Source organism: Tyto alba, unplaced genomic scaffold, assembly GCF_018691265.1.
Source record: "Tyto alba isolate M040663 unplaced genomic scaffold, T.alba_DEE_v4.0 Super-Scaffold_13, whole genome shotgun sequence".
NCBI classification, from domain to species: domain Eukaryota; kingdom Metazoa; phylum Chordata; class Aves; order Strigiformes; family Tytonidae; genus Tyto; species Tyto alba.
The window spans coordinates 37,017,529-37,045,343 of NW_024881275.1; the positions used below are offsets into that span (position 1 = coordinate 37,017,529).

At 41.1% G+C, this 27,815-nt stretch overlaps 2 protein-coding genes across 10 annotated transcripts in view; both read left to right on the forward strand.

Moving 5' to 3' along the window:
• The first annotated feature begins 5,915 nt into the window (after window positions 1-5,915).
• On the forward strand, window positions 5,916-10,910 carry LOC122152899. The gene is made up of 4 exons (XM_042788011.1): window positions 5,916-5,950; window positions 7,904-7,961; window positions 8,908-9,356; window positions 9,887-10,910. Exons 1-4 carry the CDS (start codon window positions 5,916-5,918, stop codon window positions 10,089-10,091), a joined length of 747 nt encoding a protein of 248 aa, XP_042643945.1. The 3' UTR covers window positions 10,092-10,910.
• ERCC6L2 (ERCC excision repair 6 like 2) overlaps window positions 9,355-27,815 on the forward strand; it is a 112,698-nt gene continuing 94,237 nt past the window's right edge. For all 9 annotated transcript variants that reach the window (XM_032985607.2, XM_032985608.2, XM_032985602.2 and 6 more), the window contains exons 1-9: window positions 9,355-9,857; window positions 11,736-11,962; window positions 14,590-15,014; window positions 18,026-18,145; window positions 19,565-19,758; window positions 21,942-22,103; window positions 23,370-23,577; window positions 24,999-25,139; window positions 26,653-26,766. In XM_032985607.2, coding sequence (XP_032841498.1) covers window positions 11,953-11,962; window positions 14,590-15,014; window positions 18,026-18,145; window positions 19,565-19,758; window positions 21,942-22,103; window positions 23,370-23,577; window positions 24,999-25,139; window positions 26,653-26,766 — 1,374 coding nt within the window. In that variant the 5' untranslated portion in view covers window positions 9,355-9,857; window positions 11,736-11,952. The remainder of the gene's footprint in view (window positions 9,858-11,735; window positions 11,963-14,589; window positions 15,015-18,025; window positions 18,146-19,564; window positions 19,759-21,941; window positions 22,104-23,369; window positions 23,578-24,998; window positions 25,140-26,652; window positions 26,767-27,815) is intronic.

Sequence of the window (27,815 nt, forward strand, 5' to 3'; positions counted from 1 at the left end):
GTTTTGCTAGATGTGTTGTATAGATAGCACAAAGAAGAAACATGGGAAATAACTTTTATAAAGCACTGCATTTCACTCACAGTATTGGAGTAGAATCATTGAATACCACGTTGGAAGGGACCTCAAGAATCATTTGGTCCAAGCTTTCTCGTCAAAAGCATGGTCTAGAAAAGATGGCCCAGCACTCTGTCCAGCTGAATCTTAAAATGTTGGGGAATCCACCACTTCCTTGGGGAGACTATTCCAGTGGCTGATTGTTCTCACTGTGAAAAGTTTTCCTTTTGTGTTCAGTTGGATTCTCACCAGGACTAACTTGTACCCATTATTCTTTGTCCTTTCCATGTGATTCCTTGTAAAAACTGAGTCTCTATCTTCTTTGTAGCCACCCTTTAAATACTGGAACACAGTGACAAGGTCTTGCCTAAACCTTCTCTTCTCAAGGCTGAACAAACCGAATTCTCTCAGCCTTTCCTTACATGGCAGGATCCCCAGTCCCTTGATTATGTTTGTGGCCCACCTCTGGACCCTCTCCAGCCTGTCTATAGCTTTTTTGTACAGCAGGGACCAAAACTGAACACAGTATTCCAGGTATGGCCTGACAAGTGCTGAGTAGAGTTGGATGATGACTTCTTTCTCTCTGCTGGTGATGTCCTGGTTGATGCAACCCAGCATCCTGTTGGCTTTCTTTGTGGCAGCAGCACGCTGTTTACTCATATTAAGCTTCTTGTCCACCAGGACCCCCAGGTCCATTGCCACAGAGCTGCTTCCCAGACAGTCAGACCCCAGACAAAGCTGCACTCCTTGCATGATGTTTTCCCAGGCACAAGACGTTATATTTGTCCTTGATGAACTTCATAAGAATCTTGTTAGCTCACTCTTCCAGCCCATCCAGGTCTTCCGGTAGGTTGTCTCTCCTTGCTGAAGTGTCCACATCCCCATTCAGTTTGGTATCATCAGCAAACTTCATCAGGGTACACTTGATCTCATCATCCAGTTCACTCAGAAAGATATTAAAAGCGTTGGGACTAATATCAATCCCTGGGGGACCCCACTTGTGACAGACTGTCACTTTGAAAAAGAGCTATTTACCACTACCCCCTGGGTGCAGCCTTTCAGTCAGTTCCCCATCCACCACACAGACCACTTCTCCAGACCATAACACATCAGTTTCTCTAGGAGGAGGCTTGCAGGAACTGTATAGAAAGCACTGGAGGAATCCAGGTAGGCAGTGTCCACCACTCTCCCCATATCAACTGAGCAGGTTACTTTGTTGTTGTCATGGTTTGAGCCCAGAGGTCAACTGAGCACCAGGCAGCTGTTCACTCACCCCTTCCCCTCTCATGAATGGGAAGGAGAAAATGAAGTAAAAAGTTTCACAAATCCCGATAAGGACAGGGAGGGGTGGCTCACCCATTACCGTCAGGGGCCAAAGACAGACTTGTTAGGGAAGAAAAAAAAGAACATCACTGTAATTCAAACGCTAACAAAGACAACACTTAACAGACAAGGTGGGATACTGAGAAGCATCACTACATCCAAAAAACACCACCCCCTACCCCTCCCTTCTTCCTGGGCTCAGCTCTACTCCCCATATCTCTACCTCCTCCCCCAGCAGCACAAGGGACAGGGGATAGGGGTTACAGTCAGCTCACCGCTCCTTCCTTCTCAGGAGGGGGTGAACACTGAACATTCCTCCCCTGCTCCGTGTGGCTCCCCTCTCATGGGACACAGTCCTCCACAAACCTCCTCCAGCGTGAGTCCTCCCCACGGGATGCAGCCATTCCCATGCTGCTCCGGTGTGGGTGACCCCAGTGTGTTGCAGTCCTCCCAGCGCTGAACCACAACAGTGGGGGCTTCATCTCCCCTCAGTATCCCATCTTTCTTTAAGTGCAGCCGCCTGTGCTGGTGCAGGCTGCTCCACAGGCTTCAGGTCAGCCCCTACCCCACCGTGGACCTCCATGGGTGGCAGGGTGGGTGGCCCTGCTCTCTCACCACAGGATACAGAGGGCTCTGCCCCCGCACACCTCCCCTCTTCCTTCTTCTTCCTCCCACTGACCTGAGTGTTAGTCCTTCTCACAACTCCTTCTCACAAGTCCCAGCCCCCTCCCAGGTTCCCCTTCTTAAATACGTTAGCGCAGAGGCGCAGCCATTGTCACTAATTGGCTCAGCCTTGGCCAGAGGTGGGTCTGACTTGGAGCTCGGGGAGCTTTGAGAATGTCCTGGGTTGAGAGAGTGGTGTTTTTTTTGGTGGCAGAGGAGGGGGCTATCGGGGCGTCCCCCTCTGAGAAGCTTCTCGAAGCTCCCCCAGCTCCATTCAGCTCCACTTCTGTTTGAGAAATTGAGCCAATCAGCTGTACCTCTGCGATAACGTATTTAAGAAGGGACGTGGTGACGGGCAGTCAGACTGGTGAGGAGGAGTTGCTGCAGCTGCGTGAACACCAAGGTCAGTGGAGGAATGGAGGAAGAAAGGGGGGTGGAGGTGTGCCGGAGCAGAGACCCCCCTGTATCCTGTGGGGAGACGGCAGGGCGGCCCCCCCCTGCCACCCGTGAAGATCTACGGTGGAGAAAACATCGATTTATGGCCTGTGGCTTCTACTTGGATGATCAAGGCTCTGTGCCTGAAGAAGGCCTGGGTCCTGTGTGAAAAATCAGACCCTGCTGCTGTAATTCAGTGCTGGGAGGATTGCAGCATGCGGGGGAGTCCCATGCCGGACCAGCTCACGAAGGGCTGCAGCCCGTGGGAGAGAATTCAGTCAGAGAAAGTTAGTGACCCATGACGGAGCAGTGTGGGGAACTCTGCGGCCCATGGGAGAGACTCATGTCAGAGAAAGTTTGTGGAGGACTGTTTCCTGTGAGAGGGGGACCATGGTGTGGCAGGGGGAAGAAGTTCCAGAAACTCCCCCCACCGAAGATAAAGGAAGTGGCAGCACCGACTGCACCCCCCATTCCCTGCCCCTGTGCCACTGGGTGAGGAGGTAGAGATATCGGGAGCAGAACTGACCCCGGGAAGAAGGGAGGGGTGGGGGGAAGGTCTTCTCAAGATGTGGCAATGCTTCTCACTGTCCTACTCTGTTATGTGTTGTTAGTGTCTGTAATAAATGTATGTTCTTTTTTTTCTTCCCCTAATGAGTCTGCCTTTTGCTCGTGATCATAAAGGGGGATTTCTTCCCCATCCCAGTCCTATCTCGAACCCCAAGTGTGACTCTCTGTCCCTTCTCATTGCTGGAAGAGAAGGGAGAGAGAGCTGCTGTGTGGTGGTTGGCTGACAACGAGGCCCAAACCACAGCAGTGATTAATGCAGGTGGCTGTTTACAAGGGTTGTGTACTACAGGCTTTGGGGTTTTAGTTACGAAACCTTCATGTCCCAGTCCCCACATCAGATGACATTTGCATCTCATCTGCTTAGGAGGCCTTAAGTGATGACTTCCTCATCTCTTGAGGACAGCTTGACATGTTACTCCCCACAAAAAAGAAAGTAACTCAGTGTTTCCAGTTTTAGTCTTTTTTACTCTCTTTCTATGTGTGCACTGCTTTTAAGTCTTTCCCTTCACGCTTTGCTGTCAATCAAAACTCAAAAAAGTGAAATCAAACCTGAGGAAGTAAATACGTTTTATTTTTTCCTCAAGGAAAAAAGGGATTACAGGAACTAAACTCAACTGTAATCTCCATAAACCATTTCTATGACTACTACTCCTAATGGAAATCTCTGTTCCATTTCTGAAATAATTTTTATTTGTAAAGTGAAATGTGTAACACATAATAAAAGATCCTCTGAAGAACAATTATGCTGATTTGGTTTAACCAGACCCAGAGCATAACTGAGACTGGTCCACAAGCCTCTTGAATGTTCACATATTTTTCTGAAACATTCAAACCTTCTCTACATAAATACCTGCTACAAATCCAGTGGAGCTGACAAGTCTCATTATCCAGTTCCCACTCCAGGCAATCATGAAATCTGAGTGTTGCTGACATGATCCATTTATATACAATATTTATTTAAGGACAAAACTTTACTTTTTCCTCAAGTCACCCTTTAACCAGATACTTGAAGGAAATGAATCAATATTTTGTAACACTTGTGGAATCAGTCTCTCAGGTTTATTCAACCTGAGTAACACATCATCTGGAAGACAAACTTAAAAGGACAGTTTTGCAGCAGGTTATAAGAATTATACTACCCAGGCTTCTAAGAGTTAGCAAGATTTAGGACTGGCCAGAGCCTTTTGGAGAGAGAATGAGTTAACAATACAGGGGATATCTGATTTATTGACTTAAACTCTCAAGGCGTTATCTATTTTTATGTGTTGTGCACACATTTAAGTGTTGTGCAATATTTCCAGACATCCTTAACCAGCATTTTCAGGGTTTTATTTTGTGACTGAGGATACAAAAGAGAAGAGTAACTTGCAGATATTACAAGTCATTAAGAATAACCAGAAGATGAAACTGGAAATATGTATATAGCTAGGTAAGAATTGGACCCATGTCCTTTGGCACTGGGCTGAGGACAAACTGGATTCTGGCTAAGAAATCTGCCTGGTATCTACAGCTCTTAATTTTTAAATACTAAACAGCATAAACAGTTAGCCAAAACTCAGTCTGTCCTACAAACTTTTTCAAAGAATCACAGAATGGCTGAGGTTGGAAGACTGTAGAGAACATCTAGTCCAACCTCCCCTCTCAAAGTGGGGTCACTCAGAGCAGGTTGACCAGGCCTACGTCCAGCTGAGTTTTGAGTATCTCCAAGGATGGGGACTCCACAACCTCTTTGAGCCAACTGCGGCAGTGATCTACCACCCTCACAGCTGAAGAGCTTTACCTTTAAACAGAATTTCCCCTTTCAATTTGCATCCATTGCCTCTTGCCTTGGGCATCATTAAGAAAAGTAAGGCTCTACCCGCTTTATACCCTCCCAGTGCACACTGACAAGATCCCCCCTGAACCTTCTCTTCTTTAGGCTACATAATCCCAGCTCTCAGTCGCTTCTGGTATGGTCAGATGCTGCGATCCCTTAATCTTCATGGCCTCGGACTTTCTCCAGTATATCCACATCTTTTTTTGCTGTGGGGAGCCACTGGACGCAGCACTTCAGATGTGGTCCCCTCCCTTGATCTGCTGGGCAATGCGCTTCCTAGCATAGCCCAAGACGCTGTTGGCCTTTTGTGCTGCATGGGTACACTGCTGGCTCACCCCAGGACCCACAGGTCCTTTTATGTGAAGTTGCTCTCCAGTTAGCTGATCTCCAGCCTATACTGCTACACAGAGTTATTCCATGCCTGGTGCAGGACTTTGCTGAATTTCATGAGATTCCTAGTTGCCCATTTCTTCAGCCGGTGGCAGTACATCTTCAATGGCAGCACATGCATCTGGTCTGTCAACTACTCCTCCCAACTGTGTATCACCTGTAAACTTGCTGAGGATGCACTCTGTCCCACCATCCGAGTCACCAATGTAATGGCCAGTACTGGCCCCAGTAACAGACTCCAGTATACTCCACTAGTAATGGGACTGCAGCTGCTAACAATCCTTTAAGCCCAGAAGTTCAGCCAGTTTTCAACACACCTCACTGCCCATTTACCTAGTCCATACTTCATCAGCCTGTATACAGAGGATGTTATGGAAAAAAGCGGTGAAAGCCTTGCGGAAGACAAGATAAACAACATACACCACTCTCCACCAGTTCACCAAGCTGGTCATGCAATTGTAGAAGGCTAATGGATTGGTCAGACATGAGTCTGAACTCCTGAAGACCAGGGTTATGATCCTGCAATTTGTCTTGTTCCCTTTTCTCAAGATTCTGGACTCCACCATATCATGGTCACTACGGATCAGGCAGAGCTCCACGTATCCCTGCTGCTCTCCCACACAAAAGGCCAGTTCTGCTTGCCACTGTCCTGGCCTGTCCTTCCGAAATGGCCTGTATTGGCCGACAACAGCTCTCTGTCATGTGAGCTACCCTGCCACATCTGAGTGACCCCCAAAGAGACTGCAGCCTTGCAGCTGCACGCAAGGACACTAATGCCTCTTCTTTGTTCCCTGTGGGGTGTGCATCAGCGTACAGACACTTGAGAGCACCCAGTCAGGCTCATTTCCACGAAGAACTCTCCGAGCTTCTTGAATACTGTTAATGTGTAAAATACTGTGGCAAATGAACTGCTGGAGAGACAAAAGACCTTCCAAAATGTTAATTCAGTGCGTATCACATTACAGAGTTCCTCTTTGTAGCACTTTTAGTGCTGCCAAGCTTAATTAATACCAGTGAATTGAACCACCTCTTCTTTCTTCTAGTATAGAATTAAACAACTTACATTTTCAAAAATTTTAGGTGCCTGTACTTTCCATGGGTTTCAGTTAGACTTGCAAACGCTGAGTGCATCTCACTAGCCTGCTTTGTTTTCAGACATACTGATGTGAAGGATGCTGCGAATGTAACTAAACTGTTCTTTTTAGATGCACATCAGTTAATTTATCTCCTCTCTCTGTCAAAGAAGAGCTAGCAGGAAGGCCACAATGTTACATGTGAAATGCTTTCAGGGATATAGCACATATTTAAAAAGTGCTTATCCCCATTATCCTATTCATTTTGTTGTTATCTGAGCCTAACACTACTCTTATGAAATCTAAACTAAGACAAATATGAGCAGAGTTCAAATTTTAATATGGGGTTTGGATATATTCAACTTTTCAGTAAGGGCAACAGCTTTTCAAATTGAAATCATTTTACAAATCTTTCCCTGAAGAAACATGGTGTGAGGTATTTTTGACATCCTAGCAAGTAAAATTTAACTTGTACTAGAAATAATCCTGACAGAAGGACTTTCATATTCCAAAAAGTTTTAAAGATACAGGACAGAGCTAAAGAATTTTCTGTCCTCTGAAAATGTCATTATGGGCCTGGTCCTATACAGGTAGTGTACGAAAGAAGCCTTAATCTCAGTAGGCCAGCTTGGTTTCTAGCTTTTGGGTTTTTTTTTAAGTGGAGTAAACATACAGAATCTGCTTGTAATTTGCAAAAGGAATTTTAATGTCCAGAGGAAAACTACCTGTTGACAGAGCTAGCCAACTGTTCCTGTTAAGGGTGTGTTACTGCCTTTCTTCTCCCCCCTGAAGGGAAGTTTCAGGAGTGCACCTAACTGTAATGGAGACTCATCCTGGTGTTTTCAATTGCAATTGTTTTCAGTTAAGCCACTGAGGTCTTACCACTGACATAAAAGTGGAATGGGATCCTTGGAGTGTAGGCAGAATTTTACTGTCTGTTTATCAGAAAAATTGTTTAAGCGAGTTTAATCTGTTTCTTATTTCCTTCTATTGTGAAGTCATAGCATTGTATTTGTGACTGTAAAATAACAACTGTACTCTGCATGGAAGAGTCCTTACTAAGCAGAAGTATCTTGGTAAGAATCAAAAGCAACATAGTATTCATTAAAGAAACACCTCATGGTATAAACACACATTTATCTTCAAACATGATCCAGTTTAAAAGCTTACCTTAGAATCAGAGCCTATATTCTTGCCAATTTTCACACAGCGCTCCAAAGGTCAAGGTGTATTAAGTATCTCAGGTCATGGTAAAGTTACATTGTGTTTATTTTTCCAGATTTTAAAAATCTGAAATGCCATCCTGTTTTCAGCTTTAGTTTTATGACAGATAGTTCTTGTCACATTCCTTTGGAATGAACACAGTAAAGTGCATGACTACATGTATATTTTTAAAACAATGTAATTTATTGGTACTATATTACATTTTATTTTTGAACCTCCCCCATCATAAGTGGGGCCCAGTATTAATGTGGTTTATTGTTGCAGCAACTGTATTAGTGCTTTTATGCTTGCTGTTTTCTGATTAGCCTAATATAATTAGCTGATCAAACACCATCCATCGTTCATTAACTTCTGTTAGAACAAAATGGCTTATAGCAGATAACTTCAAGAAGCAACTTAATGATGCTCCAGGTTGCGTAAGTCTCCATTACTCTTAGGACCAGGAAAGTGGCTGCCTGCATACCAGCTGCATGCAGAAACAGCACGGAGGCCTACATCCTAGCAAATTTATTGCCTTGCTTTGTTCCTGAAAATATCTTAAGATGTAGAGTTTTGATTAGGCAGTTTGACCATCCATCTTCATTGTATGCAATTTCATTGCATATGTCCAAAGGATCGTCCTTTTTTCCTCTATTGCTGAATCCCTCCTCAACATGCCATTAAAATGACTGAAGTTACAAGATAATTAGAAACAACACATCCCAAACTAATGTTGTCTGCATTTAGAAAGTAATCAAAGTTGCTTTAAAAATAGATCTTGCATGGTATTTACACGTATAAACTTTCATTAGTCAAACTACTTAATATTGTGCTATTAAATGTATGTGAATGCATATTGCTAAATAGGAAGGATCCGGGAAGTCATACCCCTTCATGCAACATTTTACTGAATTACTACTGAGATATGAGGCAATCTGGATAGATTTCTTGATGGGGCTGAGTTTTCTTCAGCAAGAGTAAAATGGTTGTTACCAATAGCTTATAATCTGCAAAGTGTTACCGTGTCCAGTCAAGCTCTTCTGAAAACGGTCAGAGGGGTAACTGCTGTAGCGTAGCGGGCCTCTCTCACCTGAGCCTTTGCCACAAGCACTGGATCTTGCTGCACATACAGTTCTTACCAAGCTCCAATCACCTCACTGCAGCCCTCTCCTCTGCGCCACGCCAGCTGCAAGGCCACGTTCTGCCAAAGCACCAGCTGCTCTCCCGGCTTCCTTACCTGCGCAACTCCTCCACAGAAAATAACTTTAGATCCCACTTCTCCCTCCCCCCCCCCCCCCCCCCCCCCCCCCCTTTACACATTTTGCTACAAACTGGGCTGCATTAGGAGGAAACTCAGTTACCATGTAGGCATTATGGCTGAAGAGGCCAAACCATTCCCGCAGGAGCAGTTACACTCTGCTCCGGGGCGACATTCGGGGGCAACGCCGTATTTTTCACCGGTCAGACGCCTGCACAACACCGCCACACGTACCGCACTCCACCTCGGCGGGTTTGTGTGTGAAAGCGCGCTATGACTTGGTGCGTCTAACGCGGCACCGCAGCACAGACCCGACTCACTCCCAGCCCCGCGCTGGGCTCTCCCGGGGGACTCGCCTCACCAGCGCCCACGGCCGCCCGCCCTCAGACCGAGCACTCTCCGCGCCACAGCCACCGGCCGCCCGCGGGGGCTTCGCCACAGCGCGGGCCGCGCCACGCGAGCCAGGCCGCCTCCCCTCAGCAGCTGCGCGCGCTCCGACCACCCCGCTGACGGCTCCTTTAAGACCGAAGTCTCGCCGCGCCGCTCTTCTCGCGATACCCGTCCGCGCCACTGTGTGTGTGCGTGTGTGTGTCCGTGTCCGTGTGTCTCCCAAGTGCCCCCCCCCCTCCCCCTCTCCCCCCCCCCCCGCCCCGACTCCCACGCCCGGTGTGGAGGGGGCGGGGTGACAAGCGTGAGGGCCACGGGCCCGCTCGCCGCCGGTGCCTGCCCGCGCCCCGTCGGGCTGTGGGGGGGAGGGGCGCCGCCCTGGCGGAGCGGGTCGGTGAGGCTGCCCGGCCGCGGCCGGGGCGAGCGGCGGTTTCCTGCCCTGACGCTTCTCGCCCTGCGGCTGCTCCGCGTCCCCTGGGCAGCTTCGGCCCCCGCCCGCCTGCCGCTTGCCCGGGAAGCGCGCAGCCCCCCGCGGAGGGGTGCGGGCCCTCGGCAGGCCCGATGCCGCGGCTGCTGTGGCGGTAGGCCCGCGGAGCGGCGGCCCGGCAGGCCTCGGGTCCCGCCCCGTGCCCCCGGGCTCTGCTGGGCTTCGAGCGGCCAAAAGTTAAAATGTGTGATGAGGCCCCAGGTAAGCATCTGCCGTGCATCTTTCCGCAGCGATGTTCGGACGTCGCCTGTTCACGTTTGCTCCGGTGGAAATGGAGGGCAGGTGCGGAAGGCTCGGAGGAGCTCGGCAATCCACGGTGGGCGCTCCCGCACGTTCCCCGTGGGGCGGCGGGCCCGTGGGAGCTTGCGGGCGCTGCCTTGTGCGTGCATCTCCGTGCCACAGTGCCATGAGGCCTTGCCTGGTGGCGAGGCTTGAGTTGGAAAGGTGTGGTGGTGTATACGGTTTAGAAATACTGAGGAATCTCTCTTTAGATCAGATCTGCTTGTCAGAAGCATACGTTTTGAGTTTGTTCGTTGCAACAAGTGGAAACGTGGTTAAGCGAACTCAGAGCATCCTGCTTTGACATTTTTTGGAAATGAACATTTTGAGTTTTATTTTAGCCTCTTTTGTGTGTTAACTGTGTAGTTAAGCTTTACACCTTAAGAATGGCAATGCTTTTACTTTATTGTATCTTTGAATTTTGCTTTTACTGTAATTTATTGGAGTATAAGAAGAATCTTTGCAGTCTACATTAAGGTGTCAGACCTCAATAGTTAGAAAGCATTCATGATAGTTTTGCCTTTTTTTTGTATAGGAGTGACTGGTGAAAGGAGCTAGTGTCTGACAGCAGGCCATTATCAGCATGATTTAGTACAGTTAATATATATAATGGCACCTTTTTTTTTTTTTTTTTTTTCCCCAGCTGTGGTAAAAGGGGCTAAGTATAGGCAGGCTGATACCTGAAATACCAACTTTCTTCACTGATGGCACTGTACCCATGCTAGAAAGCCATACCAGTTAATTTTCTTCATTTTTAAAGATAGCTCTCTACACAAATTATAGTGCTGGTTCAAAAACAAAGTTAATGAATCAGGCTTGTTAAAGTAGCAATTCTTGCAGTGGCTTATATAGCATTGTCTTCTGAGGTTTTATAGCAATGGTGTCCTTAATGCTATCATTCCCTCTTCTTCCCCTCTTCTCCTCTTCTTCCCCTCTTCTCCTCTTCTTCCCCTCTTCTCCTCTTCTTCCCCTCTTCTCCTCTTCTTCCCCTCTTCTCCTCTTCTTCCCCTCTTCTCCTCTTCTTCCCCTCTTCTCCTCTTCTTCCCCTCTTCTCCTCTTCTTCCCCTCTTCTCCTCTTCTTCCCCTCTTCTCCTCTTCTTCCCCTCTTCTCCTCTTCTTCCTCTCTTCTCCTCTTCTTCCCCTCTTCTCCTCTTCTTCCCCTCTTCTCCTCTTCTTCCCCTCTTCTCCTCTTCTTCCCCTCTTCTCTTCTTCTTCCCCTCTTCTCTTCTTCTTCCCCTCTTCTCTTCTTCTTCCCCTCTTCTCTTCTTCTTCCCCTCTTCTCTTCTTCTTCCCCTCTTCTCTTCTTCTTCCCCTCTTCTCTTCTTCTTCCCCTCTTCTCTTTTTCTTTCCCTCTTCTCTTTTTCTTTCCCTCTTCTCTTTTTCTTTCCCTCTTCTCTTTTTCTTTCCCTCTTCTCTTTTTCTTTCCCTCTTCTCTTTTTCTTTCCCTCTTCTCTTCTTCTTTCCCTCTTCTCTTCTCCTTTCCCTCTTCTCCTTTCCCTCTTCTTTCTCACTAGGTTTGGAGTTTGGTAACACTGAAACTTACTCAATACAATTTATTTCACTTTGCACCTGGAACTCTAATTCTGGCAAGTCACATGCAACTCAAGGAAATGCTTAGTTAAAAACAAAGTTACTGTCATCTTAAATCGTAGTTTTAACTTGAGAGTCTTTTAAACTAATGTGACATGTCTCTTCAGATATTACTGTAAAAGAAAGTAATTATGGAAATGCTCTCTTATTTTGAACTTTGTTTTGCATATGTAACAGTGTGCGGTGTGTAACTGGTTTCATTCTTTTCAGTCTTTTCATGTTTTTGAGAAATTGCTCAAAGACTTAGATGCTACTGGGAGAAGTTCATGTGCACATCTTTTTGCATCGATCTGAGCGTGTGTGCGAGACAGTACAAGTGCCTTTAAGAGATCAGTTACGTATGATTTCTTGAATATACTGTCTGTATTTCACACCTTGCCTCAAAAAGATACATTTGTGCTTCAAGTCTCCAAGAAGATCAGCAGGAATGGCTGAAGGTATGGAGCAGCTTATGTACAGGTCACAGAGTGTGGGGCTGAACTTCTCAAGTAAGGGGGGATGGGGAGACATTATGAAAGAGATGATGAGTCTAACAAAGAGGTCGTGGTTTATGATCTTGTTAGTGAAAGAACTGATGGGCCATCAGTTTAGGTTGTGGGATCATAGCGGGCTTGGCAGGTATTAGAGAGCAGACCTGCAAAAGGTAGACAGAAGACACCGAATGCAAGAAGTCCGCACGTGTTGAAGGGGAAATGGAATTACTTGGAAGAAGGAGGTCTGCTTGGGCTTGCTAAACAGACAAACCACACTTGGCCCAGGAAATCTCTGTAGCTAAAAGAATACCTTAAGGCTGAAGAATTTTACAAGTGAGATATTCCTTATGCTTGTGCTGTTTTTATTGTTACCTGGATGTCAACTTACGGGCACTGCTGGTTGCAGAATAGTGGGCTACGTGGATGTTTTTGTTTTCTTTTAGTGTATATTAATTCATTTTAAAAATGAAGTATAGTTATCTCTGGTCTATCTAATACATTTTGAAGAATTACCCTGTGAGCATACACTTCCAGGAGCTCCAGAACTGGTGAATTCCAGGAGCTCCAGAACTATCTTCTCCATGAGTTTTTTGCACTGAGACATAAAATTGCAGAAGGGTGGAGTTTCTTGCCCTCAGGACTTCCTCTTTTCTTTTCCTGTACCTCTGAAAAGTTAACTGGTTTGACACTCCCAGAAAGGCATACTGCCACGGATCATAGATGTGAAGTAGGAATACTTACTCTGATGCAAGATTCTCTCCAACTTGCTCCTTCCCATGAAAACTTTAGGTGCCTCTCACTGTGTCCTTGGGTTCAGCTGGGATAGAGCTAATTTTTTATTTTTTTTTTCTTAGTAGCTAGAATAGTGCTGTGTTTTGGAATCAGGATGGGATTTGCTATGAGAAGAATGTTGATAATACACTGATGTTTTTAGTTGTTGCTGAGAGATCAAGGACTTTTCAGTTTCTCATGTCCTGTTAGTACACATGCACAAGAAGCTGAGAGGGAGCACGGCCAGAGCAGTGGGCCCAAATTGGCCAATGGAATATTCCATATCATACATCGTCATGCTCAGTATAACATACATATATATAAAAATATATATGTCAGATGAGGATCGACCGGGAATCTTGCTTTCATTTCTGGGATGGTGGTTTTGGGATTCCTGCTTCTCTCGGATCACTAGCTGGGAACAGGTTGGGCATCAGTCAGCGGGTGGTGAGCAGTTGCACTGTGCATTACTCATTTGTGTTTTCTATTATTACCATTATTGTTACAATCATTGAAGTAAAATAACATTAAAGTAATTATTAAATTGTTTTAAACTCAACCTACAAACCTCCTCACCTTTAATCCTCCAACTCTCTTCCTCATTCCCCAGGGTGGTGGAGGGTGAGCAAGCGGCTGCCTGGTTTTTGACTCCCAGCCAGCTTGCAACCACAACACACTGCTACTGATAATGACTTTCTCAGAAGTAGCAGAACTTATTCCAACAAATAGATAAGAAAAAAGAAAAGTTCTGAAATTAATCATGTGTCCTTTTCTTGGTTTTGGATGGCTGAGCAGGGGAAATTTGGAAATTATTTCCACATATTCAAGAGGACAACAGTTCCTCAGTTCAAATTTGGAAAACTTCATGTGCAACCGTTATTTATGAGGTCTTTCTCATTTTACTATGAAGGCCTCTTTTTTTTTGATAGAGGCATTTTTGGGGTTTTTCATTGTCAGTACAATGTGGATTCTTTGGACTCTGATACGCTGCTGTTCTTAACTTCTCTGTTATCAGCATACATACCATTTAAAAATTATCTTTGTGTGTGAAATATAAAAATGAAGTAGTTGAAAATGAAGCAGTTCAGTCATCTCTCTTGTTAATATTTGATATGCTTTATTAAGGCTGTAGCGAGACCACACAGAGGAACAGATTTTAACAGTTCCAGACTTGACAGCTCTGTAAGCTGTGTACTGAGTAATTAGCCACTTCGATGAACAGTAGAGACAAATGATACCCTACTGTATGTTCTTAAAGTACACTTCTGTTGTTTCTAACATAAGTTTTTGTGGTTTTTTTTCACCTATTCCAGATTTTGTTATGAGAAAGGTGATGCCTTTCTATGTGATTACAGTTACAAAACAATTTACTAACACTGCAGTATTAGATTCAGATAGAAGTGTGTCTAGCATAGAAGGCCTTTTTGACCAGGTCACGTATTCTGTTAATTGGACACTAAACTTGCCGGCATCAGTGTTTTAGTATTTGCCTCTGTGAGGCCACTGATTAACAGCTTACTGTATCAGAATTTGGCTTTTACATTGGATTTTACATTGGATTTTTTCATACAGACTTTCAGATATTCATAAAATAGTGATATTTCATCAAACTATAATTTTAAGTCTAGCTCAGGATTTGGTTCTAAGAAGTAATTGGTATGTTGATTCTAATGCTACCTTAAGTAAAATTTTTATCTTAAGTCGTATACACTTTGTCAGATAAATTTACATCCTATGTTTTATTAGTGTGACAAAAATAAATAATTTTTACATCTGGCTGTTTTATCACTATGTGTGTGTGTTTTGTTTTGTTTTTATAGATAATTGGCATATTGGGGAGAAATGCCTTGCCCCTTGCCTTGAAAATGGGAAACTTCATGAAGGAACAATATCCTCTATTGAAAAGGACCAGAATGGAAAATTATTTGCTGTTGTATCATTCTTGGAATTTGATGAAAGGAAAATACTAATAACTAAACTTTGTAGAGTCAAAGCCAGTAGAGGACCCTGGAAAAGCTTAATATTTGACGATGGTGATCTGGAAAAACCCTATTTTCCTGACCGAAATACTCTGTCTCCTGCAGCTGCTTTTAAATTATCTGACAATGGCGATTTTATCCCGTATACAATTAACAGATACCTGCGTGATTATCAAAGGGAAGGAGCCCAATTTCTGTATGGACACTATGCTAATAAAAGGGGGTGTATTCTTGGAGATGATATGGGCCTTGGAAAGACAATACAGGTATTCTTTCTGATTATTACAGTGAGATAATAGACACTGTTTTTTTGGCAGTGTGTTTTCTGTGAGTTAATAAAAGCCACCTCCGTGGAGCTTAACCTTCCTTTGCTATTGTGGAGTTTGAAGAGGCAGGATATGCCTGTCCAGGACAGCGCTTAGAGCCAGGAGCTGATGTAAGATTCACTCCTAATGGGCCACTAAACTGGGATGTGGCACCTTTTAGTGTAAGCATGGGTAATTACGGTAGTTAAAATGTTAGTATTCATTTTATTTTGAATTTGCTTTGAGGATTGCTACCTGTGCATTGTGAAAGTTATTTGCACAGGAGTATGCTAAAAGTACTTACAGCCCTTATCTGACTGTAGCTCTTTAAATGTCATTTTCCTTTTTTCCTCTAAACAAATAGTTTAACTGTACTGGGATGGAGAAGGAGCAGACATGTTTATTCCCATCTCTGGAAAATGTGCTTAGATGTTCCATGTTATTTTTATCACTCTCTTGGAAATACAACTTGCATTGATGAAAGGGCAAAGTATAGCTGTATTTTTCCATTATGCTTTGAATCAGTGTGGCCCAAATGATTTATTTATTCTACTAAAATTGGGGTCTTTTTATGTTCGAAAATTCTCTTTAATCTGTCTGTTTTTAAGTTAGCAGCTTGAATCCTATGGTGACTAGTCTTTGTCCCCCTCTCTTTTCTCTCTCCATGTGTCAAATGCAAGCTCATTCCTTCACTGACAAATACTGGCTGTAGTGTCTGTTGCCCTTCCATTTAGGAAAATGTCAATAGACACCCTTCACTGAAAAGTATTTTTCTGTAGCAAACTTGGCATGAGGAGTGAGCAAACTAAACTGGCAGACAAAACTTCTCCTGGTAGAGCATTTAGAGGTGCATCAGGGATTTGTGTAGGTGTTGATGATCTGTTAACAGATGTTTGTTAAAACTAAACTGCATCCATTTACCTCCTGTTTTACCTAAGCTTGACTGTGTTTCTTGTCCATAACAGTTTAAGAACTCTCTAGTTATGGAAGTTTGTTTCTAATAAGAACTGCAAATAATCTGATTTCATATAATAAGAAGCATCTATATAAGATAGTAGTAAACGGGGGTGGGGAAATTGAGTTGTCTTGCTGCATATCTTGTATTTTTTGAATCTCGGAGCTGATTCTGGAGTGACCTGGTCATGTTTATCACACAGTGACAGTGTGATATCTCACATACTCCTGTGTGGAATTCACATCTGATGATTATTTCTTTTAATCACAGTGTTAAGTTTGCAGAAGAAAGGTAGAGGTTTTGAAGTAAAAGGTGTGGGGTGCATTTCACTTGTTTAGAAAAGATTAGTATGCATGAAAGAATAAATACTAGTTAAACTTCATCAAGTAACTGATTTAGTCTTACAGAAAACTTGTCATGCTTATCAGTTGACTGCATGGTATTGTTTCTGAATTATATGATGATTTATGAGGAAAAGACTTTTCTAGAGAACTGTTGCATTTTAATGTTCTTTATACTTCTGAACTGATTTTTGCTTAAATTAGCCTGACTCTATGTTGCTCTTATTTCAAGGTGAGGTTAAGGTGCAGGCAAGTAGAATAATGTTGTTTCTTAATGTGATTGCAGTAAGTTGGTTTCGTAACAAGGCCTTTAATGTTGCTTCCTGCTTTATCTGGAAGAGCCAAAGGTTTCTCGGCAGAGTTACTCTTTTACAGCCTTTGCTGTTGTTACAAATTTGTGATGCATAATTCTTCCAAAAATGGGGGATCTGGAAGACACATGGAGATTTTATGTTCAGTTGAATTATATTCTTATTCTCCAAAAGATTAAAAAAAAAAAATAAAGTCAAACATCATGCGCAAACTTGCAGTTCTTCCTAGCCTCAGTTTATATGAGATAATTGTGTATAAAAAGTTTTCTTTTCTCTGTATATCTCTTTCCCACCCTGTGGCCCCATATGTGATAGCTTTCCTCTCTTTTGCTCATCTCCCTTTACTCTTCTTGGGTATTTTTCCTGCACTTCTGCACTCCTGGCTGACTCTTTTCTACCCCCATCATTATAGGGAGAAAGCTCTGGAAATTTCCTTTTTTTCAAAACTCAAGAGCTGACAGCTTTACCTCTGCCCTGCTATGCGCAGCTGTGTAGCAGCTGCAAAAGGAAATGGCTGGATCTGGCTGCTCTGCATAAAGGGGTTGAGTTTTCAAAAGAAGGGCACCTCTAATGATGCATCAGGTCCTTGCTGGCGCTTAGCCCTGTGGATACCATTTATCCCAAGTGGATTCTACAGATTTGTATGTTCTGGACAGATAACTGTGCCTTCTTCATGGTTTGAATTATCATGGGAGCAGCTTGGAATAGCCTATGCTGGGATGTTTGTCCTTACTGTGGTGCATTATAATAAGTGTCTTCTCAGAATCAAAGGGAAATCACCTTGGCTGGTTTGAGGCCGATAAGGGAATATAGCCCAAATACAATAGAAAGAACTGGTTTTGAAGCTAACAGCAGGAATTGGAAGGAATGGAACATACAGAAAAAGACATGTTAGTAAAAATCTAACCTCTAGTTTTAACCTCTTCTTCCTTTTGCAGAAATAGTGTGGGGAGTATAGTTTGCAAGTATCCCTTCTGTCTTCTCATCTAAGATTCAAGCCTTCTCCTGAAAATGGAGAAGAATTGCAAGGCATTCCTCATCTCTAGTTTTGACTGGCTCATTCATAGTCTCTTCTATATTTTTGGGACTTTTCCATTTAGAGGATGAAAGAGTAGAATAGAGCAATTAATTAGTTTTATTGTGAATTCAGAATTGTCTAAGGGAGAGGGTTCCTATTTTAAGAACGGAGATTGATTGATTGATTGAAAACAAACACCCCCAAACAAAAAACCCAATCCCCCCCCCCCAACCACTTTACTAAATCCCATCCAGGATTTTGTCCTAAATGTTTATTTTCAGTGGAATTCACTCAATTTCTGTTTGCATTGTTGTGCATAATCACTGAGAATTGTTTTCTTTTTCAAGGTCATTTCATTTTTGGCTGCAGTGTTGCACAAAAAGGGAACACGTGAGGATATTGAAAATAATATGCCAGAATTTTTACTGAGGACAATGAAAAAAGAATCAAAGTGTAACCCCAAGAAGGTACAGCTTTTAATGATAGAAGCTTAAGGATTTTGGTAAAAGGCAATACTTGGATTATTTTTGTTTGTTTGCTTTAGGAGTTTTTGTATATTCATTTTTAAAATTCAGCTACTTAAGTAGATTTAGGGGTTCATGTCCTTCCTAGTAGTGTTAGGGAAGCCTTCAGTTTTCTGGACAGTTGTAGTGCACTATTTAGCATTTACTGTTTAATGTGTTAATATTGTAGGTGTGCACTAACACAAAATATTTGGAAATATCTGGATGAGATTTCTGGCTAGAATACTTTGAAAAGCCTGTGTCAGTAAGTAGAAAATGACAGTTTTGTATGATTGTGTTTCTAAAGTACAAAAAGCGTTTGTGTCTATATCAACAGGATATTTAAATAAGGCAAATGCATGCATTTGGAAGATTTATTGTTAATACTTTCTTGATTGACTGTCATAATGTCAGAAGTAACTCTGACTAATAATCTAGGTAATCAAATACAGTTACAGCAAATAAAGATATGTGTAAAATTTCCGTGTGAATGAGAGAGATATGATGATCATTCTGTTTTTACTGATCACAGAACCTATGAAATTTCTCTTTTCCACTGCTGTTTTTATTTTACTGGAATAATTGGAGTATTTGACTAGCAAAATGGTTCATACAACTACAGCTCTGTGAATAATGGATACAGGTTCCTCAGGAAATACAGGCAGAGAGGAAGAGGTTAAGGGATAGCACTTCATGTGAAAAAAACAAGAATGCTTCTGACTGGGAATAAGAGAAGAATTTCACTTTGAGGACAATCAAGTATTGGAATAGGTCACAGAGAGAGGTTGTGGACTTTGTGGGATTTTGAAGACCTTAGTTCGGAGAGCCCTAAATGACCTGGTCAGAATTCAGTGTTGCCCCTCTTTAATGAGAAAGTTGGACCAGAAATTTCCTAAGGTCCCTTCCCACCGCACCAGTTTTATTGTTCTGTGATATTAAATGAGTTGTATGAGCTGTCTTAAATTTTTAAACCCTTTCAGGTCTTTCTGTTTTGAAGTCATATGATGACTAGATTTGTGGATTGTAAGAAGCTGCTTACCTTCTTCAACCTTTTGTTTTCTCCATCTGTAAAATGTTTTATGGTATAGCAGCAGAGATGCTGTAACAAAGCAAAGTGATAGTATCTCATGTCTTAGTGCAGTTGTTAAAGCATAATTTGAGTAAGTAGCAATACTTTGTTGGGTTTTTTACTATTACAATATTTGTATTCTGTATTATTTACATATTCTGAGTAAACTGATTACTTTTGAATATATATTGACTCTTCACATATTTTCTATGCTTTGAAGTGACAGAATTAAACAATTCAAACTGTTCAAAGTAGTAAAATAAATCTCAAGATTTTTACTTTCCTTATTGAGGCAGTGCTATGTTTGTTTTCAGACTTTCCTCATAGTGGCCCCTCTTTCAGTGTTGTACAACTGGAAAGATGAGTTAGACACATGGGGGTACTTTAAGGTCTCTGTCTTACATGGCAGTAAGAAAGATGATGACCTGAGTCGCATCAAGCAAGGGAAATGTGAAGTTGCCCTTACAACATATGAGATACTTCGCCTGTATTTGGATGAATTTAACAGGTAATGATTTTAACGTATTTTTCTACACACACAACTTTTGTCTAGTTTTGCACTGTTCTTTGGAAGTACTCTTTCTGTGTAATGTATTTGCTGTTAAATCCAGTGACTTACTGTGCTGAAGAGGAGAATCCCATTTAACTATCTTTGGGGAGTTTATCCTATACTATCTTTGTAGTGGGATACTTGGGAGAAGTGAGTATTTGAACAGCTCATAAAGCTAGTTTTTGCTGTTAACCTATTAGTGAAGTGTTCTCTAAAATATGCAGGAATTGCTTGTCTGAAAACAGGTAGTAGGTAAAAGATATGCCAAAGGCATTTCTATCTTTCAGTACAGTGTAAGGAGAAAAATAATCTGGAATTTTTAGCAAATGTTCAAAAAGGTATTTTTCTTGTTATGTGCATTTTTCATCAGCTTAATGAAATTCTTGAGTCCTAAAAAATTTGAGATAGAAGGGATGTGTGTGTATATGTGTATAGTTTTAAATACCTTAGCAGAATCAAGGTCTTCCTGACAGCAGATTGTATTAGAAATCCTAGTTTATTTGCTCCATAGCTGTCAGCATTTTGAAACTAGGAGTTTTGCCCTTTCTCTGTCTATGCTCAGGAGTACTTAGCCTCTCATCTGATATTTGTGGTCCTCTTTTCTTATGTCATCTTGAAAGTAGAGTACAAGTTGTGTGAATAGCTAGTAGTAGCAGTCTGCCCTGAGCAGGTGGTGTTGCCCGTGGATCTTCAGATCTTGTTGTTTTAGATGTTGGAAAGGGTCCAGGCACCAGAGAGTGTCGCAGTGGTCTGGACAGCCATCACAAAAACAATTGGATCTCCATCTCCCTCTGTGGTCAGGTCTGAAAGAGAAGTGCAGACAGGAGACTAAAGGAGCTATGTTAGTAGTATCCTAATTCTTACTGTTGTCTTTCCAAGGAACTCTTCAGCCTTGGTTATTGAATAGACAGTGGTCAGGAAGTAGGTGCATGTGCAGGGCAGATCTGATGTGACTGATTGCTTGCAAATACAGATGCATACAGATTGACTGAACTGTTTCTGCAGAGCATGTGACTGGATGAGCCTGTGATCTTGACACTAATAGAGGTTATATGCCTTGCTTAGCTAGGATGATGCATTGCCCTCAAAAACTGGTCAAAAATAATTATCATTAATAAGTATACATAGACTCAGTTATGCATGTAAGCGTAATGAGAGGTTAAATTGAAGGAGCTAGCATATGCTCATCTGTTAGGCTCCGTTCAGGAACTCCAATTTTTAGCAGCTTTTAGGAATATAAGAACCACAGATATGAATGACTGTATTTATCCAGCATCAAAAATGCCACAAGATCAACCTGCAGGTTAGTAAACTAAATGCAGCCTGCTCAGGAGAGAGGTTTCCTTCTAAACATGTCTGTTTCAGCTTTTTGCTGCTTGAAGTATTATCTAAGTGGATACAATTTTGTTCTGAAATACTCATTCAGATATATATAAAGTGGTCTCGTAAAGTTAATAAATCTCTTTCTAAGGGTTTGACTTAAATTAGTATCACAGTATATAGGTCATTCTACCTCCAAGTTTTATGCTTGAACTGGCTGCAAAATATGTTTTGGTCCCTGTTCCTAGATATGTTCCTACCAGTCACAAAATCACAAAATACTGGAATTCCTCTACCATATTAGTATCATAGATAGTAAAGAAGTTAAGTGATGCGGTCATGTAGGAAACCATGCAGATTGATATGCTTTCAGTTTACTTCTAGTTACACTGGATAGGTTTTGTTGGAAAAATTAAGCATACCTGTGTTAAGCATGTTTCTATAGTTTACCTTCAGAGATCTATTCAATTTTTCTGTATCTTACTTATGAGTGAAATTAGTGATGATGAGGTGTGCTGGACTGATTGCTCCAGAGGTTGAAAGCTGCTTTCTTCACAGAAAACATTTGATACAGTTAATAGTAGTTCATTTATTTGGTTATGTAGTTCAGCCATTATATTGAACTATGACAACTGAATTTACCAAACAAACAGAATATAAAGAAACTGAGTAGTATAATACAATGTAAAACAGGAAAATCAAAAAGTAATATTGTCTTATAATAATCACAGCTACTTGTGTGACTGACTTCACTTTCTATGTGTATGTGGGATGGTGGGATAAGTAGTTTTAGTTAATATAATATTTCTTTTGATCTGCAGTGTAGAATGGTCTGCTGTAATAGTGGATGAAGCACATAGAATCAAGAATCCAAAGGCTCAAATAACTCAAACCATGAAGTCATTAAAATGCAGTGTTCGCATAGGTCTTACTGGAACCATTCTTCAAAACAATATGAAGGAACTTTGGTGTGTTATGGACTGGTAAATAAAATATCTTTATTTATGGTTAAATACCTCTATATGTTAGCCGTGCAGTGGGACTGGGATAGAGCTGGATGGTATGAACCCATTTGTTTTCAAAAAAAACAACAAAAACCCACAACTCTCCCCCACAAAAAAACTAATGTTCTATGAGAATGTATGTTTTTCCAGTACATTGATGGAGGTAAGCTCCAGGTATGAATTTTGCAGTTGTTTAATGCATTTGGAGCTCCTCCTATCTGGCTGCCTTGGAGAATTTAGGAAGCAGTTAAAATTATTTTCTTTTTTTTCCCCCACATTTACCATTCTTTTCTAAGGATACTCTTTTTTCTTCTTCTGTACTCTGCACAGTAGATAGAGAATCATTACACAGCTTTGAAGAATGTTGTGCCTTTGCTCCGTTCAGTATATGCAGGTCATTCTGACTGACTTGGAAGGTGAAAGTTGTAGTGTTTTGCTGTTTTTCAAAATGCACAAGTGCACATACTAGTAGAGCAACAGTTTTGTTCAGGAAAACTTTTAGTGGAGAGGGAGAGGTTGAACTAACCCTAGAATACAAATCTAAACATAGAAGATTTACTGGGGGTGCCTTGTGGAGGAGGAACAAAGCAAATAAGGATGTAAAGACTGAATTGAAATACCGGGAAAGACTTTAACTGCAAGCTTAGTGTTGCATCCGGTCCAATAAAACTATGCTGATGTTGTTAATAGATTGTGCCAATATGTAGTGCTGCCAGTGATTATTGAATTATTTTTGTGACTTTCTTAAGATTTTATTGATTACATTTTTTTACATTTATTACATTTTATTAATTACAATTTATTGTAATATCTGCATAACCTGATTATAGCAAAACCAGTAAAAATTGAAAACATGACTACTTAGTTTCTGGTTTAGGCTCCTGGAACAGTAGCAGCGTTGTAGTTATGAGGTTCTATATATTTGTGACTTCTACTGGTCTGCTGAGCTTTCATTTATCTGGAGATGGCAACCCTTTTCATAAGGGGAATCTCATAACATTTGAGGGTCACAGAAAGTAAATGAAAAAAATAGCATGTCTGGAAGTAGTATATGTTTCTATTTATATATACCATTTTTATTCAGTTCTCTAGTGATTGATAATTTAAGATCTCTTGCTGTTAGCCAGAAACAATTTTTGGTGTGCTTTTAATTAATGGAGGAGGATAGATTGCCTTGGAGTAAAGAAAACGCTGTTATTCCTTCACACACACCCCACCCCCTTACCCTGCTTTGTTTTTTAATAGGGCTGTACCAGGACTTCTGGGTAGCAGAGTACATTTCAAGAAGAAATTTTCTGATCCAGTGGAGCATGGCCAGAGGCACACTGCAACTAAAAGAGAGCTAGCAACAGGTCGTAAGGCGATGGTGAAGCTAGCAAGAAAAATGTCTGGCTGGTTTCTGAGACGTACCAAAGCGCTTATCAGTGATCAGTTGCCAAAAAAGGAAGACAGAGTAAGAATGCCCACACATTTCAAATACAATACTAATGAATATAGCTCTTTTTATTTTTGTTGTTGTTGTTGTGTTTTCTCTCATTTATCATGCCTGTAGTAGTTTATGGTTTTCTTTTGGACTTACAAACTTAAGAGGAAACCAGAGTCTTAGAGAAAATGCACTTGCAGTTGTGTGCTTTGTTCACATAATTACTATGATTGCGTGTTGAAATGGAGTTAATCAGGCATGAAAATGCTCAGCTAGACTTCTAACTAGTGATTTACACATCTATTTTATGTGCACTTTTGTACTTATCTGTGTAAACCCAATGCAATGCATGTAAATTCTTTAAATTCTGTGTAAGACTTCTAAATTTGCAGCTTGACACTTTGTGCATGGAAGAGTATGCTTTTCATTTTTAACTCCCTCATTTTTAATCACTAAATAAAAGAAAACCCCAAATCTAAAACTCATTATTGATTCTGTAATCCTGTTCATCTAATGCTATTGTAAACATTATATGAAGTGATAATAGTTTATGACTACAGCTAAGAGTTCTGAGGAATTCGTATTATGTATATTTGTGCTGTCCTTGTAAGTAGACAAGTACATTTGTTTGCAGCTGGTTTTGTTTTCAAAATTTGATATTTATTCTTTATCCTTAGTGTATAATAATGTCATCTAAACTGTCTTCTGAAGGAAAGATTAGCACAAGCGTCAGTCAATCACTTTTCTAAATCTAGCAAGTTTTATTCATTCTGTTGTTAATGTGAGTATATGTTCAAGTTACTGCTGTGTTATTATAGCTCAGCATGGTGCTGCTGCTGTGTGGGTGGCCTAGGTTAAGGAATGATCTTGGGATTTCTGTCTCCTGCTGTTAAGACTAAAGATGTCATGGAGATGCCACCCATGGTCTCTAAGAAGAGGGATAAGAGTTTTGTCCATAGCACTGTGTAGATACTTGCCTTCTCATTGCTTATTCTGTTTGTCCTGCCTGTAGTAGTACCCTACAACAGCTAGTGCCTAGAAAGGGGAAAGAAAGGACAAATTAAGTAACTGTCAAAGCAGAGGGGAATCTCTAATTACAATTATGCATTTATTTCTCTCATTTTCCTTCCCCCTATACCTCCATAAAAACCATACTGAAAGGTTTATAGAAACCTAACAGCAATTTCTTGTAGCTTGACATTGATAGTCTTTATAGAATTTTTTGGAGGGGGATAAAATACGCATATGTACATTTTGGCTACAATTTCATGCTATTCTGGTGTCAAGATCCATGTTTTTTCGTGGTAATTTCCTATAACTATTTAAGCAAATATATTCTTGTTTCTACTTTATTTTCAATGTTCCACGTTTTACGGTTTTTGCTGCAGTGCTTTTTTGCTTTTTATTGTATGCTGCACATAATTGTGTTTTTGGGGTCCTTTCTTTGGCAGATGGTGTACTGTTCCCTGACAGAATTCCAGAAAGCAGTGTACCAGGCTGTGCTAGAGACAGAGGATGTAAGCTTAATATTACAAGCAGGAGAGCCCTGTAACTGCAACAGTGGCCGAAAAAGGAAGAACTGTTGTTACAAAGTAAGAACTTGAACTGTTTGGATTTTAAAACATAGTCTCTAGAGTCTCTCAGCTGATGAATACTTACTGAAATGGCTGTGTGGTGGCAGGCCATCAGTTTGGGAAATCCCAGCTGGAAACATAGGTGGCTGCATCATAAGCTTGATGGAGTTAGTCACTTTGGGCTTACACCAGAGCTGCTTTGCATACTCTGAGCAGGTGGTTGTTATTTATGCAGTAAATTCTAGGATGTGTTGCACTAATAAGTGCACCTGTGATATAGTTGATGTTGGCAAGGGTATTGCATTGGGATGTTCAGTATGCATCAGGCGTGCTGCCCCTATGTGTCCCAGGCAGTCCATGCAGAACCTGCAAATCAGAGACACCGTGGACCCAGCAGGTTGTCTGGGCTTTTCTTGTGTTACAACTGCAGTTGGATTGGTGTCTTTCTGTGCCGCTAAACATGCGCTTTGCTTTGCTTCTTTGAAGGGAGAGCTGTGACAGCAGCCATATTGCACAAGGAGAACATTGTTCACTAGTATCAGCATGGCAGATTTCTCTATCTTCTCTGGACTTCTTTAACACTCAATTAGTCTAGCTTTGTATTTGTTTTGCCCATATCACTCAGTAGGCTCAGATTAAGCACATCTTTTAAATATTTAGAAGAATATGTCTCATACTTGCTTTTCCCTGTTTTCCCTCTAGCCTGTTTTGATTCTTGTGTAGTGGTGGGTTTTTTCAAATGATGTAGCTTACTCAGTCATCTGCATCTTTCTTTAAAAACAATCCAGCTATCAGCCTGTTTAATATGTCATGGATACTAGCATTAGTTCTTTGCAGGCTTCTGTTTCTTGTGATGTTTTGTAAAAAATAAAATGCCATTGGACTTGATTCACAAAGGGCAGTAGGCAGGCCTGCAGATACTTAAATGCTGTTACAGACTGTCTTATTCCAAAGTTAACAGTGAAATTCAGTAACTTGAGAAGGGAAAGGAAAATGAATATTGGTCAAATCAGCCAACCATAACCAGAAAAGTACCTGCTGCTGCTGCTGCTGCATTGTAGAATATTTGAAGTTGTTTGAGTTATGTTACTTGAGATGTTTATAAAACTTTATGCATTTTTACAGTAAATTAGTTAGCCGTTGTAGCATAATAAGTCATTCAAACAGCTCCGGTTTGATTTACATTTAAATCAGTTGTAATGTTACTATCTTTTTGTCTACTGAGGAATTCTTGGTTGTCTTAGTAATTTCTGTAGTTATGCTGTCTGAAATGTTTATCAAACTATGAACATAGCTGTGAGGTTTTTTTCTTTTAAAGATGATGTTTTCCATTAAGAGGATCACAAAGCTGAGGGGAAAAAAAAAAACCACCGTGCTACATTTTTGTTAGAAATACAGTATGCATCTCTTTGGGATCAATTACAGTACTACTTAGAATCACTAATGCATCAAACCTTGTAAGAATAGCATTTTTTTGAGATTATTTCTTTTCAGGAATATTTGTTTGCATAAACATTCTGTTTTTTGGTAGGTAAATTCTCATGGTGAAACAATTAAGTCACTGCGCTTCAGTTACCTGACAATCCTACAGAAGGTTGCAAATCATGCCGCACTGCTGCAGACGGACAGCACTAGTAAGCAGCAGGTTAGTTTCAGAAGTATCTAAAAAATGGACTTGTGGAAAGTGGGGTCCTTTTAAAGTCTTAACTAACTGAAACTAAGATATTTTGCAAAATTCCTTTTCCATTCAGTAATTCCGAATGCAGCCCCTACAGCTAGAGATGTTACATAACAGTATGTTTATTTCATTGATGCGTATCTGAAAATAAGGGTTATAGAAATATTGGAGAGCTTTAGGGAGGAGAATGATTTTGTGATTTCTATTAGTGCCATTTCTGTTCCAATTATGACAAGTGCCTAGTAAAAGAATTGTCTTTGTGCAAATAAATAAATAATAGTCAATTGGGATGTGGAGTTTGTTCTTTAGTACTGTATATTCAGAGCTGAACTTCTTTAAATAATGAGAAACATGTTTTAGTAGAAAATGATCAGAGAGAACGGTATCAGTTTATCTTGTTACGATGTCAAGTATTCTACAAGACTTATAAATGTCAGTTTTTAAAAATACTTGTTTGTGATCCTTAAGATCCCAAGAATGAGTGAAGGTATTTAGGGATGTTACCACTTCCTCTTAGAAGCCACAAAGGAATGGAAATGAGAAAATCCTAACTAAGTTTGGCAAGTTTGTTCCATTAAAGCTGTTTTGCTTTTTAGGAAATGTTCCTATTAGTGTCCGCAGCCTTATACACAATATATACCAAAATAGTTTTCATGTTCTTTTTTGTATATTGTGTATGTAGTTTTTGTTATGATAACATTTGAGTGTTTAAATAGCCACTGAAATATCAATATGCCAGTACTTTGAGATTCACTGTCTTTTACTGACAATTCCGTCCAGTCCTATTGCAGTCTCTGCCTAGAAGAAGAAATTTTGGACACCTCTTATTCTAGTAACTAGAATCTATGATTTCAGATTAAGATCCTCTTTCTTTTCTAAATGAAGCAAAACGAAACACACAGGATATGTTTTATCCAGCACTTCTGTAATGAACTGGATAAAAATACATAACTCTTTCTGCTTGAGTTACTTTGGCAGATCATTTGTTTCAAAGTGTTTACCTCCTTGTGTGGCTT

Excerpts from the sequence above, each read along its gene's own strand:
- LOC122152899 (XM_042788011.1), top strand. The coding sequence starts at position 5,916 with ATGGCCTGTATTGGCCGACAACAGCTCTCTGTCAT. Across the intron at positions 7,962-8,907 it reads TTAATGATGCTCCAGGTTGC|AGGCCAAACCATTCCCGCAG; the intron begins GTAAGTCTCCAT and ends TTATGGCTGAAG. Across the intron at positions 9,357-9,886 it reads ATACCCGTCCGCGCCACTGT|CGATGTTCGGACGTCGCCTG; the intron begins GTGTGTGCGTGT and ends ATCTTTCCGCAG.